This window comes from Microcebus murinus, chromosome 2 (genome assembly GCF_040939455.1).
Source record: "Microcebus murinus isolate Inina chromosome 2, M.murinus_Inina_mat1.0, whole genome shotgun sequence".
Taxonomy (NCBI): domain Eukaryota; kingdom Metazoa; phylum Chordata; class Mammalia; order Primates; family Cheirogaleidae; genus Microcebus; species Microcebus murinus.
In genome coordinates this window covers 73,547,354-73,566,256 of record NC_134105.1, presented here as the reverse complement: position 1 = coordinate 73,566,256, position 18,903 = coordinate 73,547,354, and the positions used below count along the sequence as shown (strand labels likewise).

The window sequence follows — 18,903 nt, the reverse complement described above, 5'->3', positions numbered from 1 at the left end:
GACAGGACTCCGATAGCACAGACGGGTGATGAAGAGGAGCTGAGCTATCGGATAATGGGAGGATAAGGATGCTCTCACAACATGCATACCTTAAAGTAAAAGGGTATTTTGAAAGTGGAATAATATGGATACACTGGAAGATCATGGTATTGAAAGGTATTGAATCCTTTTGTAATTAAATATAAAGGTGTGCACACATAGGTACATGAATTGTCAGACTCAAATTCTCTAAGGTTAGGTGTTTCCCTTCAAATTGGAGAGCCTATATACACTTGATCGATAAAATACAATGCTTAAAGTTCCTGGGTAACCCATGTTATAGTTTTGATATCTAAAGAGGATGACAGAGCTTTCACAAAGTAAGTATTTATTAACAAATAGAGAAGTGTCAGCTTTTGCTGAGATTTTGATGACCCTTTACTTAAATCTTGGTTTCTCTGTGGAATGCATTGTGATTTATGTTTTTGTTTCAGGAAAAGGTCCAACCAATAAGGAACCAAATCCAATTCCTCCACGTAAGTCTTTATGCAACTATTTCGAAATAAAGCCTCCTGGGCTTTTATAAGAATGAGTTGGTTAGTGAACATTTGCCAAACTTTGAGTTTTGATAAGGAGACTTCTGCTCTCATTCTCCCTTCCCCTTTCCCCTTTTTTCTCATACTTTTTTGTTTTTCTCTGTCCTTCCTTTGTCCTCCTCTTTCTTTTTTCTTCCCTACCTTTGCCATTTAAAAATATTAATTTGTTGGCCCATGGGCATGTATGGCCTGAATAGGAAGGTAGTAATTTAACTTAGTTTTAGGGAGATAAATTAATTATTTGCATGCTTATATCTGATGTGATCTGAAAGCATTAGCATCCAGCTGTGGGAGTGATTTGTTTTAAGTCTTATGGATAGTATTTATCTGCTCAGAGAAGTAGGGCTAAGGGACCTCATTGCCATACCTTCAAGATGATCTCTAGTCCAAGGGGTGGGGGGCTATGGAGGGCATGTGAGGAAAAAAAGAGACAGCAACACCAGTTACTACAGAATGATGAGTTGGAAATTGCCTAGGCCAGTTTTCTATGGAAGAAAACTCTGACGCAGAAAGATTCCTGGGCTTCCTGGCTGGCCACCCAGAGCTCTTCTAGGTGACGACGTCTTGTGAGGAGAATCTGTGCTTTTTTTCTTCCCTAAGGCTCCCAGGATTGGTCTCCATGACTGACTCCATCATATACACATAACCGTCAGTCTGGAGAGTTTTTTTTATACAAAGCAGTGCATAAACTGTTAAGTGGATTATTTTTAAAAGATGATGGAACAATATTATGAACTCAGAGACACACACACAAAGAAAGAAAATAAGAGAGACACATATGGACACATTCTCTCATACTTACCTGGTCTGATTTTTATAATCAACATCTCTGTCTTTGGAATTTTAGAACATTTTCACTAAAAACTAGTAATCGTGTTCCATGTTTGCATCTGTAGGCATAAAGAGGCAAGTCATCTTTAAATGTCTGCCCCACAGACTAGAGTAAACTAAATAGTCTGAAGGCCTGGTTCATCTTAACCTCTGGAGAGCTCTTCCCAGTTCTTACTGCTTCCAGTGGGTTCCCTTTGCTAAACTCATTTGTTTACAACCCTGCTTTTGGCGGGGGAAATGGTGTTATCTTAGTTTTTCAGAAGTTGAATGAACCCACCAAAGGGCACAGGGCTGGAAGAGTGGGGACCAGAACTTGGGACTTTGTCTCCTTCCAGACTCTTTCCCACCAGGATGTGCTTTTCCCAAGCGCTCTGGAGCACTGGGGCTTCGAGGGTCACATGTGTACAGCAGTCTGTTACGCTGGAGGGAGCTGAAAGGCAAAGAGGTGAAGAGATGTCACTTACAGAAGAGACCAGCTGGAGTTTCTTCTAGAGCAGAAAGAAGTAGCATTGAAATAGTGGGGAGATCCTACATCTTCCATTTATACCTAAAAAACACAGACCTCAGAAATTTTATTCTACCAAAAATCCCTCTCCCTTGGAAACCAATTTTAACTTTTTATAAGTGACTCAAGGAAGGCAGTTCTCTTAAATGAAAGGAAATGTTCTATTTCTGTGGCCTGGAATTAATTTCAAATATAAAAATATTTGCCAAATGGAGGAACAATTGATTCTATTTATATGTTTTGCTGACCATAAAACTGACATCACTCCCCACTGGGAAGTATTTCCGTTCCCCTTGTAGAAAGATCACGGTTGGAAAAGTGTTAAAAAGTAGGTTGTTTTAAATGACATAATACATAGTTGTTAAGATTGAGAGTTTAAGACCGAGCAGATCAGTGAAATGTTATCCACAGGAATGGTGTATTCTTATTCTATGTTTTCCTCTCACTCTTTTGTCCTGTTATCTTTCACACTTTTAAATGTTCATGAAATGTTATTTCTGTGTAGTGTTTTATTGTTGGAGGTGTTTAATCACTAAGGAGCAATGAGTCAGATTTTGATAATGGAAGTTCACCTTATTCTCCAAAGCATCTTAACCTGTAAATTTTCAAGACACTCTATTTAAATAGTAGGTCCTCAGATTGAGACAGTGAGACCATAGACTTAACATTTTAGAATTTAGAAAGCTGATTTTTTAGTTTGTTGCTGAAAATAGATAGCAAACTAAGAGTATCTTGGAAACCTGATAATTTCATTTCTCCTTTGACAAAAAATTTGCAGTTTACAAAATACAGTATGTTTTATTTGGATCTTCATTACATTCTCAGATTCTATTAGTCAGTGCTTAGCTTTAATGACAGTGCTTGTGAAACAAATACAAAGCAGCAATAAATGGTGCAGACTAACTTAAAAGTTGTATGTATTGGTTTCCCTCCTTTACAGCGATTTTCCATGGTTTGGACACCCTAACCGTGATGGGCATTGCGTTTGCAGCATTTGTGATCGGAGCACTCCTGACAGGGGCCTTGTGGTACATCTATTCTCACACAGGTTAGTGTGACTGTTGAATGCTGATTGGTGCACGTCTTATGTGCCTGCCACATAATAGATACTCAGTGTTTCATTGGATGATTGAATGGATGAAATAATGAAGGAGAGAAAGTTCATTCCTATTATTTTCACGTTTTACGTATTTGGCATAAATTGGGTTTTGAAAAAAAAATTTACTTCTAGCAGTGGTAGAAGGGGAATGTTAAACTATTTATGTTAATTGCAATTGTGATGTTGGTGAAGTTTTGTTTCTAATAAAGGTAGTCTGTTGTTAGAGTTTAGTTGAAGATAGTTAATGTAGATTATCTGTAAATATAAACCATTCCCCCCAAAGCTAAAGACTTAAGAATAGACATATACATAGGCAGCAAGTGAAAAAGGAAGCCAAGAGTCTATTACTATGTCTGCCAAGGTATTGAACACTGTCCACCAGAGTCCCCAATCAGTGGCTTAAACTAGAGTTTCTTGGCTTTGTTTTCACCCATGCCATGTTTTCTTTGATAAACATAAAATTCTCATGTCTTTCTGTAAAGTTTTCAAAATACATTTTCATGAATTGAAAAGAAAACCGGTGAAGAAAAGCACTCATTTTTAAGCTGTTATCCCTCAATTTCCAAAATTTCGACGTGCCCCTTTCTACCTGCCAATTCCAAGGTCAAAACATTACTAGTCTGAATAGAGCGTCTGTTCTGACCCCACTGTAGATTGGCAGCCCAGCAATGGGAGACTGTAGTACAGGGGGAAAGAACAAATGGATTGCCCGTTTCTGTTGCTTTTGTTTGTTTGTTTCCTTGCAAATATGTGAATGCATTCCTTTTGAGGTGTTTCTAGTGAGCTAGTTGGTCTTTTTCTTTCTTGGGTGCTTGCAGTTTACACTGTGAACCTAGGTAAACTGTGCTAGTTTGGTCAGAGACAAGTGGCCTCTCTGTTTAGAATTTCATTAATTCTCCATTGAGGCAATGAATCCTGTGATCTTTGGCCTCACCTCGACTATTCAACTAGCCAAGCTGAAAGGATGATTGATCTAAAGAGGAGAGAAGTACCAAAGGAGTCTTATCTTAACCCTCTTAATTGCTAGACAAAACCTCAAACTGTTGAGAATAAAAACATGACACAGTGATCCTCTGGGAGTTAAAATTGCAGCCTCTTTTTCATCTGAATTTTCACTTCAAATACTGCATCAGCCAAGTGAAGTGTTTTAGATTTTGGCAGGAGAGGAACGAACCCTTTTGTGCCTAGCATGGCTTGTTCACCTAATCCAAAGCTGACCTCTTGGCAAAAGTTTAGGGGACTTTAATAGTGGGGCTTTGAGTCCTCAAATTCGTGTTCTTAATCAGCATACGTTGAGTGAACTATGTTTAAGAGAGAGAGAGAGAGAATGAGAATGAATAAGAGTCTTCAGTGTAATGATTCTGAGTATCACATAAGCATCTGTAAATTGGTTTAGGAGCTTTCTTCCTCATGAACAGTTTATAAAAGGACCAGAAGGACAGCATTTAGTAGAGTAGCATTTTAGAGTAAATCATTTTGTCACAGGGATACTGACATATTCAGATCTCAAAACTAATAGTTCTTTGCAACTTTTCCCAACCTCCTGCATGGCTGAGAGGTTCTAGGACTGCTGGGACCTTATGTTGTCTGTTGGGAATGAACTTGAAAGTACGCCATGAAGACTGTGTAGCCCACAGGCACTTAACATGTGCCTGCTCAGCCACTGACTGGCTGTGGTCACAGAGCTGCACCCTCAAAGCTAATCTTGGGCCAGGAATCCAGGTCCAGGTAGAATATAGGGCAACCAGAGGGCACCCACTGGTGGAACATACCCTACTGAAGTCCCCTCGGTAATCCCAGACTCTTATCCACAGCCAAGTGCACAAACCTGACAAAAAGCAAAGTTTAGCTGTATATTTTGCTGCTCATTGAATTTGGAGTTGTGTTTCTCCCCCGGCCAGATACTTCAGGAGGGGTTTTTCAGTATTGTTAATGTAGAAATAGGTTTGTAAGTAGATTTAAGGAAAATGAAACGAACAACTCTTCCTGTGATGCTTTCTAGCATAACAAACTATGCTGATTCAGAAGCTAAAAGGTTTATAGTAGACACTGTCATTCAGACTTAAAATCTGTTAGCATCACTTACAATATAGTTGCAAAATTACTTTTCATTAAAAATGGTAGCCTCTGGTTCACTTTACAAACTGCTCATAAGGAAAACCAGTGCCATACAAATTTGAAGGCTCACTTCAGGACCAAAGGATAGTTTCTTGTCCAGACCCCTCTGTTTTATACCTGGCTGAGCTAGCAGCAAGTTTAGATCAGTAAGAAAGATCATGATGCAGTGTCCAGTGGGGAGAGAGGGGCATACAAACCCTGACTTGGTCCATTCAGTCTTTACAATAATCTAAGCTGTGGAACTCAGACCTTTTATGGTATATTTGGGGGTTCAGACATCATCTGCCTTTGTGTCAGAAACAATCCTTATTTTGGATGACTTTCCCTTTGATTAATCTTTCCATTCCATCTGTAAGACAAGAGCACAAACCAGGCCATATATTTGGATTGTGGATATCTACTTACATACCTGGAATGTGTGTTAGTCTAAAAAGTCTGGGTTCCCACTTTATCATGTGACAACTCTGGGCACAATAAGAGATACTCCCTTAAGGATATATTAATCCTGTTTGGAAAACTCCATTTGTAGAACTTACATTCTCTCCTAAGATGGTGCAGAGAGGAGTGGTTAGGAGTGGAAATGATGCTGGAATGGAACCATAGAATCTTCATGCTCTGGGAGCCTAGCTAGTTCAGGGGTCCATGAAGGTCCCTAAAGCCATATGCAAAATCATGTCTTACTTTTCTTAAGGAGAGGGACAAAAACTTTTATTTCTATTTTTTAGTAAAACTTTTTAGTTTTGTCATAGTAGTACCTGCATATAGTTTAAAGGCTGAAATAGTTTTACAAGACATGTTATGAAAAAAATCAAGCCCCTGCCCCCACCCACATACATACTCTATCTTTTCATTCCCAAGAGCACCATTTTAGACTCTCAGCTAACTCTTTTGGATGTTAATCCATACCTCTAAATAACATGAGTAGATCGCTGCTCTTGACTTTTTAGTTTTAGACCTTTTCTGCTAACCTTCTCCTATGGAAAATGAGGATTTAGCTCTCTTTCACCTCTGTGCCCCAGTTGTACATTCATTCTCTTCTTGTCCCCTTCCCCCACCATCCTCCACCAACATAGAATAATGAAGGTTTGGTTAAATCAGTATTTACTGTTTGCATTATTATGACTACCTAAATGCTAATCATGATTTAGTCATGTAGTGTATTATTATTCATGTAGCATATTATAAGTCCTGTATGACTTTTAATTTTCCCTAGAATTAATAATTATCTTTCCTCATTAGCCTTTTTTTTTTTTGAAGACAGAGTCTCACTCTGTTGCCCTGGTGCAGTGGTGTCATTATAGCTCACTGCAACCTCCAATTCCTGGGCTCAAGTGATCCTCCTGCCTCAGCCTACTGAGTAGCTGGGACTACAGGCACACACCACCATGCCTAGCTAGTTTTTCTTTTTTTTTTTTGTAGAGATGAGGTCTCTAGCTCAATCTAGTCTTGAACTCCTGGCCTCAAGCAGTCCTCCCACCTCAGCCTCCCAAAGAGTTGGGATTAGAGGCGTGAGCCACTGTGCCCAGCATGAAAGACCTTTTTCATGGGCATTGATTAAAATAAACTGACATGGCAACAAATTATATTTGGCAAGTGGATATCAGAAAGCAAATATTCAGACTTCCTGGGCAGGCATAGTACTGGCCATTTTCCCTGAATGGGAATAATGAAGCTCATGTCAGATTCCGGGGGAGACAAACTTGCTCACTGTCGCTACATGAGGCAGGGCCATCTTGCTTTAGGTGCTGTCAGGCCGAGCACATGAAGCCCACGTCAGCCAAAACACGTTCACTGAACTACCCTTTTGGAGTGCAGTTCTCTTGCCCTCAACTGTGCCTGGTATTCGTCATTCCTGGAGCCTTCAGTTTCACCCTCTTGAGAGAGTAAACTTCCTGTCGTCTTCCTGGATGAGGAAGGGCAGGGTCCTAGTAGGGTGGAGTGAGGCAGGAGATTGAGAGAAGTCTCGCTGCTATACAGAAGGTCAGCCAACCCCTCTGCTTATATCCCCATGGTCACCATCTTCCAGAGGTGCCTGATGCCACTATTTCCTGAGTTGAGGGTTCTGGAACATAAATGTGTTGTTTCTCAGCCTTTTCCCCACTGTTAGCGTGGGTTTTGGCTCTCTTGAGTCTGTTAAGTCAGTTACCATTCACCCGTTTCCTCACCAGCTTCCAGTATTTTATTGCTGTTGTCTTCACGTTTGTTATTTTTGTTCTTGTGGGTTTATGCCTTTTTAAAAATCCATTGACTGCCATTCTGATGAGATTAGGGAAGGAACGCAAGTCAGTGCCTTAAAATGCACCAACTCTGTGCAAATTCTTGTCCTTGCTTTTTAAATCCATTTCTTAAAGAGGGATCTTTTGAAAATTACTGGTCTGTTTCAGCATCTCCTTTTTATATATGGGGAAACTGAGGCCCAGAGAACTACATAGTTAATAGTGGTCAGGACTCAAACCCTACTTTCTTGATTCAGAGTTCACCCTTCTCTTCCCATTCAGTTATTACAAATTTAAAGGGCATGTCACATGATACTTTTATCTTCTTTTTGCTTATGAGATAGTAAACTTATTAATTAACATCTATTTTGGTTATTTTTGCATCTGTTTAGTATATGCCAGATTTTGTTTGTTTACTCATTCATTCTTTCACTCATTTGATAAACTTTTTTTAGCTATTATTAAATAATAATATGCCAAAAATTGTTCTGGGCCCTGGTAAATTAGCCATGAACAACACAGAGTCCTTGCTTTCATGGAGCTTACATATATTCGGAGGAAGAAAGTAACCAGACGGACAATGCAATAGATTGGTTTAGGTGGAGACCCAACTACACGCCAAGTCAACCACTGGGAAGGCAACAACTGAGTGAATAGTGTCAGAAAAATGGAGAACTGGCAAGATAAGTCTCACTGGAGAAGGAAGAAATGTTGTTTCTTATTTGAAGAATTAAGTTTCCTGTAAAACTCTCATGGTAACCAAGGAAAGGTTGAGAAGGAGGAAGGAAGGATATGGAAGATGCTATGGAAGGAGCTTTGTTTCTTGAGAGAGAAAGACATGCTGACAGACACCAGGAAAGCGAAGGCATTCATCTTAACCCTCTGTGCTTAACTATTTTATAAAACAGTGATACGGGCATTTGAATGTGAGGAGAGTGGATCCTGCCTTCTTTACAATCACACTGGGGTTCCCATCTGTTCTAGCTGCTCTTTCTGATTCCTGGGACTCGTTGTCTTGCGTCCTGTATTATCACACCTTAGTCTGTCTTCTTGCTCTTTTCACCTGGGCTAGGCTTGGGAACTTGGAGAAACCTCAGACCTCTAAAAACACCGGAGCCTCCAGAGATGCTCCTAATTAAATGCTGTTACCTGACTCAGGTGGACTTCTGGGTATGTGCTTGACTCTGTTTTAAGAACACCTGGTGTGTTCCGCTGAGGATTGCTGAGTAGAAGCCCCAGGGATTAAGACAGACACGCCTCATTCAAAACCTCAGCGTTTTGTTTTGCTGTGTGAAACAGAGTGTTCATGCCACTCTTAGATTTTTTTGGTCCTACTTACACATCAGAGCAGCCTTGAATATCTTACATTTTTGTAGAACTTTGAAAGAGTTCAAAAAGCTTTTCATGTGCATTTCTTATTTTAAGCACTCTCACCCCTAATAATCCTGTGAAGTAGGGATGGTCTCTGTTTACTAGAAGGAAATGTGGTTAATATACCTACTCAGGTAACAAGACTAGCAGTTGAACAAACTAGAGCTTCCAGTCCAATTTCTGACTGCAGTCCACACCTAGGGGTTGTAAAGATATATGTGGACGATGGCTCTCCTCCCCCAGCTGTCTTCTTTTTCCCTCCTCCACCCCTTTTAATTATTATCAGACTTTGTATGCTCTTCAGGGACCACAAAGTAAGATTATCTGCAGAAAACCAAAGTGCAGGTGCAAGCAGGCTGGCCATACTACGGGGATATAGAAAGAAAGTAGTAGGCGGGATGTTTTGAAAGAGCCCTGCCTTGGAACATTGTTCCTTTTCCCCATAACTTACAACACCTAACCCTGGAAAGTTTTTCTTGCAAAAGGAAGATCCTTCAGTTTGGAAAGTAGGGATGAATGGCTTTTGAAAAAAGTAATTGAAGCCTTTCCTAAACTAAAGGTAGTCTAGTTCAATCTCCTTAAGGAGTATGTGAATTAATTACAATTAATCAAGACAGTGATTGGTACAAAATCACAAATAACACAGGTCTGAGGAAAATATATTTGTTTTCTTTTCAGCATCAAAGATTATTAAATCTAAATAGCCCCCAGGCATATGGTTTTCCATCCTACGCCTAAATATCTCCTGAGATATTCCATAAATTCCCTCTGTAACTAACCAGTCCTCGTAATCAGCAAGTTCTTGTTTCTATGGACTTAAATCCATATTCCTGCCATTTAAACTCATTTCCTCATGTTCTGCCCTCCAGGGAGGTAGAGAACAGCTGTCTGCCACCCTCTGTAGTAATCCTCAAGGGCAGTGTTTGCAAATAGTCTCCTTTGGGCTAAATATCAAGATTCCTCTCACCTTTCCTTTAAATTCTTCTGTTTAAAGCCTTTCCATGTTATTCACTTCTGCCTTAGACATTCTCTTCCCCGGGACCTGTCATGGTGAAAGATTTAGGATAAGAATCCAGTTGTAAAGTAGATGCCAAAGAGGTGGCAGAAAAATGCGATCTCGACAATTCTACGCTAACCTAAAGAAATAAAAGAGATTCTCTCCTTTTTTTTTTTTTTTTTTGAGGCAGGATCTCACTATGTTGCCCAGCCTGGAGTGTGCAGTGGCTAGTCACAGTTGTGACAATAGCTCACTATAGCCTCAAGCTCCTGAGCTCAAGCAATCCTCCTGCCTAGGCCTCCCCAGTAGCTAGGACTACAGGCAACCACACCTGGCTTTGTTTTTCTGTTTCTTATAGCATTTCTGGCAAAATCTAGGCTCAACTATAGCTCACATAGGAGATAGGTGAAATTAATCCTTCGTGTCCTTATCCTCCACATACCCTTCTGCTCTAGAGTACTCTGGGCTCCAAATGCCTCTTTCCCTGCCCACTCTCCCTCCTCCCCAACTCCCTCACCACTCAATGTGGTTTGAGATTTTAGGAGCAGAGCATGAAGACTGAACGCATTTCCTCTGATGGCCAAGTTTGATATTGATGAGCAAGGAGCCTTCCTTGAACTTGTTACATTTGTTGACTGGGCCTTCTCTGCTTAGCCAAGAGGTCCTCCCTGCCATCTCCTCCAGAAGGAGCCTGGTTCTATTTGTCACCCAAGGGATATTTTAGAGAAAGCTGGTGCTCCAAGAAATCAGAGGTCACTGTGACAGAGAGCAGAAAGCTGAAGGACCTATTTCAGAAAACCCAGGGGACTGTTGGCCCTTTAAGCAGAAGCATCTTCACATTAAACTTTCTTCCTTATGGTGAATTTTTCAATAGTGTCACTTCTATCTGACAACAAAAAAAATTTTTGCTTAATTTTGTCAAAAGGTAGAAGTTTTTAAAATTTTTATTATATTGAGAAGTCTTGTGTCTTACATGTGAAAATAGCCACAGAGGTAGAAGGGATACTCTAAAGAGGAGATTTTCAGTATTTCCCAGCAGATTCTCTTTGGCACGTTATTGGATCAAAGTCAGTAGAACATTAGGTTAGCTTGACTTGTCCATGTTGGAGAAATGTATCCTGAAGTCTAGAGTGTAAGGGGCTTTTTTGCTTTGTTTTATTTTGGGTTTTATTTTGAACAGTGTTTTGTATTACCAGGACAAGAGTTTCCAAAACTCAGGAAGTTGAAAGTCCTTTATAATGGGCACTGATTGAAATAAACTGACATGGCAACAAATTATATTTGGCAAATAGACATCGGAAAGCAAATATTCAGACTTCCTGGGCAGGGCAGAGTACTGGGCAGTTTTCCTGAATATGAACAATCAAGCACGTGTCAAATTCTGGAGAAGACAGACTTGCTCACTGTCGCTAGATGAGGCACGGCCATCTTGCTCTAGGTGCTATCAGGCCGAGCATGTGAAGCCCAGGCCAGCCAAATAACAGAGAGGGGATTGAGTTACTGCCTGCTTTTCTGCCTCCCTTACTGCTGACTACCTGCCTGCTGATATATCCTTTATTTAAATGGGAGAAGATATTTCTTAATTGTTGGCCATATATAGCCACATCAGTCTGTCTGATCGACAACACAAGCACCCAGCTGGGTGTGTATCAAGGTATGGGTTGCCAGGGGACTGAATTCTTAAAGTACATCTAGAGTCAGTCGTTTCAGGTGTCTGGAGGTGTTTTTGTTTTGTTTGGGTTTTTTTGTTTGTTTGTTTCCTTGTTTGTTTTTTTACATCAAAACAGTTTAGAGATTTGATTGCCTTCTTGAAATAAAGTTACTGACATTGTGGCACATTCTCTATTCTTAATAACATACACACATGAAGGGGGAGGGTCCAAAATACAGATTTCCAAAAGGAAAGAGGATAAATACAGTATTTTTCTGCTTCTCAGGAATATTGACCTTTCCTTCCCACCAATCCCAGAAGAAAAGATAATTAGAGGAAATACAGCATGGGCCAAATATACAAGCATATACATGTTCCAAGGTTGATGCAAAGTGTGTGTAGCTGTGCGGTTCATGAAATGGGTGGCAGGCAGAGCCGTAACCAGACCTGGGGGCATGAGCCAGCTCTACATTTTGCAGAACTGTTTTTTTGGCAGAGGCTTTTGAGGGCCCCAGAAAGGACTGTTAGTAACGGGGTGAGTTCCTGTACTTGGAGGCAGAGCCTTTGCTCCAGTGTTTTGTTTTAATGAAGCAGCCGGGAGGTTGCTTATCTCAGGCTGATAGATGTGTATTTCAGCATGACAGGAAAGAGGAGGCTCGTTCGTAAACAGACCTGGCCCTCTGGGGCTTCCCACATTGGAGGGGGGAGACTGCTTACAAGAAGTGTATGAAGTTTGTGCTCTGATTTTTCAAAGAAAATGCAGAAAATGAAATGTTTTGCATCCGAGAGCCCTGATCACTTTTCACTACCTAGAGCAGTTTTGTGAGGGTTGCACTGAGGCCGGTTTTGCTGAAGAGAAGACTAACTCTAGGGCTTTTTGAACTGCTAAATGCAAACCATGTGTGTGACCCGAGGTTTCCTCCCTCTCCAAAGCACTGCACATTTGGCACGAAGAATGAGTTTAGTAAAATGCAGTGGGGTGTGTAATGAAAAGTGGGATGCTGAAAGTGTCAGGAGATACTCACGCTGCTCCACAGTGAGCCTCGCCTGGAAGCGGGGGCTGTTCGCTGGCGACTGCAGTCCCCGTGTGCAAACAGCCAGACCCCTTCCCCAGAAGGTTTTTCTTAGGGTAGCCTCCTCCCGCCCCCATTTCTCAGGTAGGTTATTTACTTGGCACACAAGGCTCTCTCTGCTATAGCTAGGACAAAAAGCTAGACTTCACCCCAGTTTTTACCAAGTGTGTTCAGAAAAAGGCCCCCAAACTGCCACGGTTCTCTTACTGCGTTGTGAAAGTCTTACCCTCCAAACCCGATGGTATCCTCGAGAAAGAAGACGGACAGTGCTTCCTGAATACAGGTGCTGTTCAGTTGGCTCACACAGCCCAGATGGTGGTTTCTTCAAACATGGTAGGCCCTGAAATCCAGGGACTCTTGTCATCAACTGTCAGGGGTCTTAGCCACTCACTCTAACTGCCTGTCAGTCACCTGGAAGGCTGTTCTCATTTTCCCATGCAGGATGTTTTAAAAACAGCAGAAAAACCTTACAGTATAAGGTCTTCCAGCCATCCAGGACCAGGGCTAGCTGCTTCTGCCTGCGGTTGAGAAAAACATTAGATAAAAAGGCAAAGGCAGGAGAAATGTTCTTCTGGGGAATGCACATGTGTAACAGGAGTCTTTCTTTGCCCCTCCTTTTCATTATTAACTGCAGGGGAGACAGCAGGAAGGCAGCAAGTCCCCACGTCCCCGCCGGCCTCGGAAAACAGCAGCGCGGCCCACAGCATCGGCAGCACGCAGAGCACGCCCTGCTCCAGCAGCAGCACGGCCTAGCCCGGCCCTGCCCGCCGCTGCCACGGCGGGGCCTGCCCCGAGCCCCCAACCCGGGAGGCTGGATTTCGGTCCCCTTGTAAAGAGTGAGTGAATTTCAGTGTAAAGATCACCCGTTGTATTCACCTCCCACCCAGGGCTAATGTAGAATCCAGGTGAGAAGCTAAGGGGGTGGCCTTCTCCACCAGCCCTCACAGGCCTGGGGGTTTTCAATGTGAAACATGTTGCCAGTTCTTAAAATGCTGCTTTGTCCAGTCAAGAACATCCATAATTTGGGGCCCTGAGTTTTACCCAGACTCAAGGAGTTTGTAAAAGGATAATAGCCAGATAGTAGAACGAACCAGTGAGGAGATGTGGCCAAAGATACTTTTATACCTGAACCAAGATGTAAAACAAAAGAAATGCTTCAAGGCTTTGTAAGCGTTCCTCCATGTCTAACGCGCACCTTCGTGGCATGCGCACTTCTGACCTTGATGCCACACCCCGTGGGGCCTGGCCCATCCCCGTGGATGGTGCCTGCGGGGACCGCATCCTGACCCCATCAAGGCAACATTCCTTTCTTGTGCCCTGGGCCAAAACCAGTGCTGATTACCTTATCAGCTTCCTGTTTATTCCCACACTCCATACACCAACTGCAAAAATGTCTTCATGCAAATGTTATATTTCTTATAGGCATATGGAAATAGAAAATGGCCAAAATCTAGAACCACAGATATGTGCCCATTTCTGACATTTTGTTCTGATAAATTAATGTATAAATTGAGGCAAAATTCTGTCATCAAGTCAAGGAGAAATTTGCACAGTGGTATATTTGTATGTGTATGTAAATACAAATATGTAATATGTCATCCGGCACATTCAAATTTTCCTAGTTGAAGAAGAGAAAATTCATTCCCCTTTGAAAATGTCCTATGTTTTCAGAGTTGCAACTTATTCTTAAGTATATTTGGTAAGGTAAATGTTTCTACACAAAACATGTCAATATTTTTAAAATAGGCCCTTTTGTAAAAACCAAACTCTTGTGAGATGCAAATGCACGGCAGGTCATGTTGGATTCCAGCTGGTTTTGAATAGTGTTACCAGTTCTGCCAAGACAGTGCTGAGCTATGGAAAAGGGGACTCATTTGGATTGCTTTAGTTCTCTTGCCTTAAATATATCCCAAACTCAAAAAAGATTTGAGGTGAATTTCATTAAATGGAATAATATGATGCCACTTTGCAGCTAAAATAAGCTCAGTGATACCTCTACGTTAAAAAAGAATGTGAGGGAAACTTCCATGCCAAATCATTTATTGCCGAACATAGCTTCATTGTAAGTTATTTAGTTTTCTTTTCCCAAAAATTCCCCTTAAATTACTTAGAATTTCATAAGTAGAACAAATTAGATTTTGCTCTAAAATATTCATAAGCAAATCTCAACTCCCCTTAAAATAATACCTATTCTCTGTGAATGGAGCCTCAAGTAGGAAATGTTGACGAAACTCAAAACCTTAAGGCAGCGTCTACACCGCAAACACGTAGGTGGAGAATGACAGTCATTATTTCCCAATCTGATTGATTTGATAGATATAGACATTTAATGGGGATAATTTTAACCAAAAAAGATTACTGTAGAGCTGAAATTTTTGATCTATCCAAATTGATATATTGAAAATTTTTCAGATATCCACATATGAGTAAAGAAGACATGAGGTTAGAAAATTTTTTTCCTTTAATTTTTCTTTAATGTAAGGGTATCAGAGTGGAGGACATAGATTACGCTACCTGTGTTTAAAAATAATGCGCTTTGCCTAACCTTCAGCAGAATGTATTGTTTTAGCATATTCTATGTATAAAAAAGTTTAAAGATGTCTTCAAAGAAGACTAGAGTCTTTAAGTCACTTATAGCTATATTTTACTACAAAAATTTGTGTATAAAGATATATTTAAATGTTTTAGATAAATTTAAGTTACTCCATAAGAAATGTTTAATTTCAGCTACTGTGAATTCTTTTGATCAGTCCTTTGCTTTTTAAAAAACCCTTTCCATGTTGTTAAAAAGAAAATTAGCTATCAGGTATTAAAAGATCCATTTCTTAAATGGGCAAAGTTAAAACCTTCTGTAATATATTTAAATGTATATTTTTAAGAGAGATGCTACATTACCAATGATTTTATAAATAATTTAAAATTTACACATTTATAGATGCAAACCAAAAGATTTTTTTTGAAAGAGAGAAAAAAATTACCTTTTATTTGTTTGGATCTCATCGTCAGAAGTATTATTTAGATTAAGAAACCCAAGTTAATGAAACCTGATCCCATATTGAAGAGTGAATGTATTCCTGAAATATTTCTTAAAACAGAATATTAAAAAATAAGGTGTTTTCTCCCTAGCTTCTTGTTGCAGTATTTCTGATTGCTTCATATTTCACAGTTTTAATGTAAAGTACAAGCTCTACTTTTATAACATGTTCTGTAAGTTTCTTTAAAACTATTGTTATATTTCAGTTGAACTCATCTATCTGCATAGTCTTTTGTTATTTTTGCAGGCTACACCCTTAACTTGCAGAGGCCATTTTGTTTTATTTGTTTGGTGATAAAGCTGTGTTTGAAATGCTTTAAACTCCAAGGCAGATTGTCTGTGTAATAAGCTATAGCCTTTCACCATGTGGTGTTTACCAGCTGTTACTCTATATTTTAAAAAGCCAGAGATTTCTTCTGTATAAACCGTTTCTATAGCATTTTCTAAACAAAAAAAAAAAGGGTCTTTTCCTTGTCTCATAATAAGATTGTAAACCCATTTCCTGCACGTGTTCTTAGCAGGCATGATTGTGAGCGTGTGTGGGGTGCGCACATGCGTGCCAGTCTTTGTACCATAACTACCTCATGGTTTGAGTGATGATCGTACTGCTGGTTCTGTTAACAGAGCACATTTTGTTGGGTGAGTCCTGTATGTGGTATTTTTTCCTGTTTGTTTTATCTGGGGATTGTTCATGAAATTGACAGATGTTTTTCTAAAAAAGGACTATTATCAGTTTCCGAGTACAATACTTCTCTCTTCTGGGTTTTCCTGAATGAGCCTGATTTTGTTGCTGTTTTTCATCATCAATGAGGGTAAAAAGAGTACCCTTAAAATTCCTGTGGCCAGTTTGAACACCCCTGTTGTATTCTTTTCTCTGTTCAATGTGTCCGCTGTTTTGTGAACGTGCTTAGATGTATAGTTTTGATAACCACAATTTTAAGTCCTTTATCTGTGCATAATAAAAAGATATATATCCATTATTAATATGTGTCTTGTTTGGTCATTATTAAATTCTACCCTCAGGCTGATAACCTTTTTCACTGTGGCTTTCTACATGTATTGTCTGCTCCAGCTGTGCTGATGAGGAAGAAGGAGGGAAGGCTAAGAGGTTCTCAGAAGCTGAGGGGAGGGTGGACAGGCCAGAGGGACAGTGCAGCAGGAGCAGTCCCTCTTTTCAGAAAGACAGGAGATGTGGAAGTGGGTGTCCAGCCCTGGAATCCATTCCTGGGCCTTCTGTCAGTCTCCAGGAGTCAAGGATAGAAAAATAGTATGTATATACGATGACTTTTCATCCCTTCCTCATTCCCCAGTGAGCTTCCAGCATTCCGTATCTCAGTATGGTACCTCTTCCAGTTGCCCAAGCCAGAAACCAGGGAATCTAACTGGAGCATCTTTGGCTTCCCCACCCTAGAATGGAGTCCAAGAGTTATTCTACCTCTAAAATATCTCTTTCTCCTAAACCACTGACACATTCCTCCTCCAACTGCTGTTACCCATTGCTCAAGAACCATTATCTCTTGAGCTGAGTTACTGCAACCGACTCTTAACTAGGATGCCAGCTTCCTGTCTGGTTCCCCTTAATCCCTTCTCCACCATGCATCCAAAGTAGTCCTAAAAAGACTCAAATGATGTTTCTTCCCAACTTGATGCCTTTATGTAATTCTCCATTTGCCTTCGGGATGAAGTTGAAATTCCTAAGCATGTCTCCAAGGAGGGTAATCTGCCTGCCTTCCCAGCTACTTCTCTCACCTCTCTGGAGCTCAGTTCTGTTTGGCATACACCCCTCCCCCACCCCCAGACAAACCTGTATTATGAAAACAGTTCTTGTTGACCATCAAGATTACGTTATAACGTTGAGTGTGCGTTTACAAACCATACTCCCAACCCCTATCTCTTCCTCCCTTTTAAACTTGATGACTTAGATGGTTTGGTATCAAAGCCAGCAACCCGCACCTCACACCCTACACAGGTAGATGCCCATAGAACAGGAACAGTTTAAGTTGCGCCTCACGTGGGCAAGGTTGGAGTGCTCAGTACAGATGAGAGTCCAGCCATTCTTCAGTGCCGTGATTGCCCCCTGCAATCTCAGAGGATATGTAGGAGAATTTGGCAGGTCAACTAATTTTTCCACCATTAAACTCTACTGGTAGCTATGGGAGCAGAAACCTAGGTGATCCATAAGGGGCTTGAGAGAGTCTATCAACTGCCTGGAATTGTATGGAACATTTTTGAGCAGATATGTCTGGGCTTTTGTTGTTTTTGGTGAAAGCGTCTGTAGCTTTTTTGTAGTTACATCCTCTAATTCTTTACAAAAAAAATATCTTTCTTGCTCACATAATATGTGCATAAAATGAATACAAACATATAGCAGTAAAAAAGCTTCATAATCCTCCCCCTTGGATCTAAGAATACTGCTTTAGTGTATGTATTCCCAGATGCTACCTTATATTCATATCAATATGTACATGCCACTATAATAAGATTGGATGATAACATTTGTGACTTTTTCACATGGCATATCTATCAGGCCACCTAAGATGAGTGCTAATCATCACTTTCTTACTAGGCTTAGCTTAAATTGCCCAAGTAAAACATGGTTATTGTAGGAGGTGAAATAAAACAAAAGATAATTTGTTTATGCTATCCTTCCCCCTCCCCCATCACTTCTCTAGAGGAATTGATATTAGCCTTTTTCCAAACTCAAATGTATTGAAACATGTTTACGAAGAGAAGAGTTTTTGTTTTGTTGACTACAAGTGGGATAGCAATGTACATACTCTGCAACTTGCCTTTTTCACTTAACATAGACCTTCTTCTGGATTACTAGATACCAAACAAGTTCATGTTTTTTGATGGCTACGTAAGTTATATAATGAATTCAGCCAATTTTACTAATGACATTTGGAAGTGTTATTTTTAGGTTTTTCCAGTATACTCTGCTGCAGTTAATATCCTTATATGTATGTCCTTGCATTCTAGTGTTTCAAAGCAAAAAAAAAAAAAAAAAAAAGTCACAGAATCACAAAGAGAAACAGACAAATTCGTCATCATAGCAGGATATTTTAACTTATCACTCAGAAGTTGATGTCAAAAAAATTTGGTTATGGAAAATTTGAACAATGCTATTAAGCTTGATCTAGTGGGTGTACATAGTGTCCTGTGCACCCAGATTTGAGAATTTTGTACACACCACTACTAGAGCCACACGGAATTCTCAGCAAACATAAGGGAACTCAATCATATTGATCAGGTTATTTAACCACAATGCAAATTAGTTTAGGAATTAATATGAAAAGAACAACTTAAAAACACTTGTGTAAAAGAAGAACTCAAAGGAAAGTAAAAGGTGAGACTTGAAGAATAAAAATACTACACTCAAACATGTAGCAAACAGTTATCTAATAGAAACTTAGAGCTATAAAGTGCTTATATT

At 40.2% G+C, this 18,903-nt stretch overlaps 1 protein-coding gene across 1 annotated transcript in view; it reads left to right on the top strand.

Annotated features, from left to right (window-relative positions):
- Positions 1–16,450, top strand: part of TGFBR3 (transforming growth factor beta receptor 3) — a 188,211-nt gene extending 171,761 nt beyond the window's left edge. The window contains exons 15-17 of the mRNA XM_012790895.2: positions 474–515; positions 2,852–2,959; positions 13,071–16,450. Of these exons, the coding sequence (XP_012646349.2) occupies positions 474–515; positions 2,852–2,959; positions 13,071–13,189 (269 nt within the window). The 3' untranslated portion in view covers positions 13,190–16,450. The remainder of the gene's footprint in view (positions 1–473; positions 516–2,851; positions 2,960–13,070) is intronic.
- Positions 16,451–18,903: the final 2,453 nt, after the last annotated feature.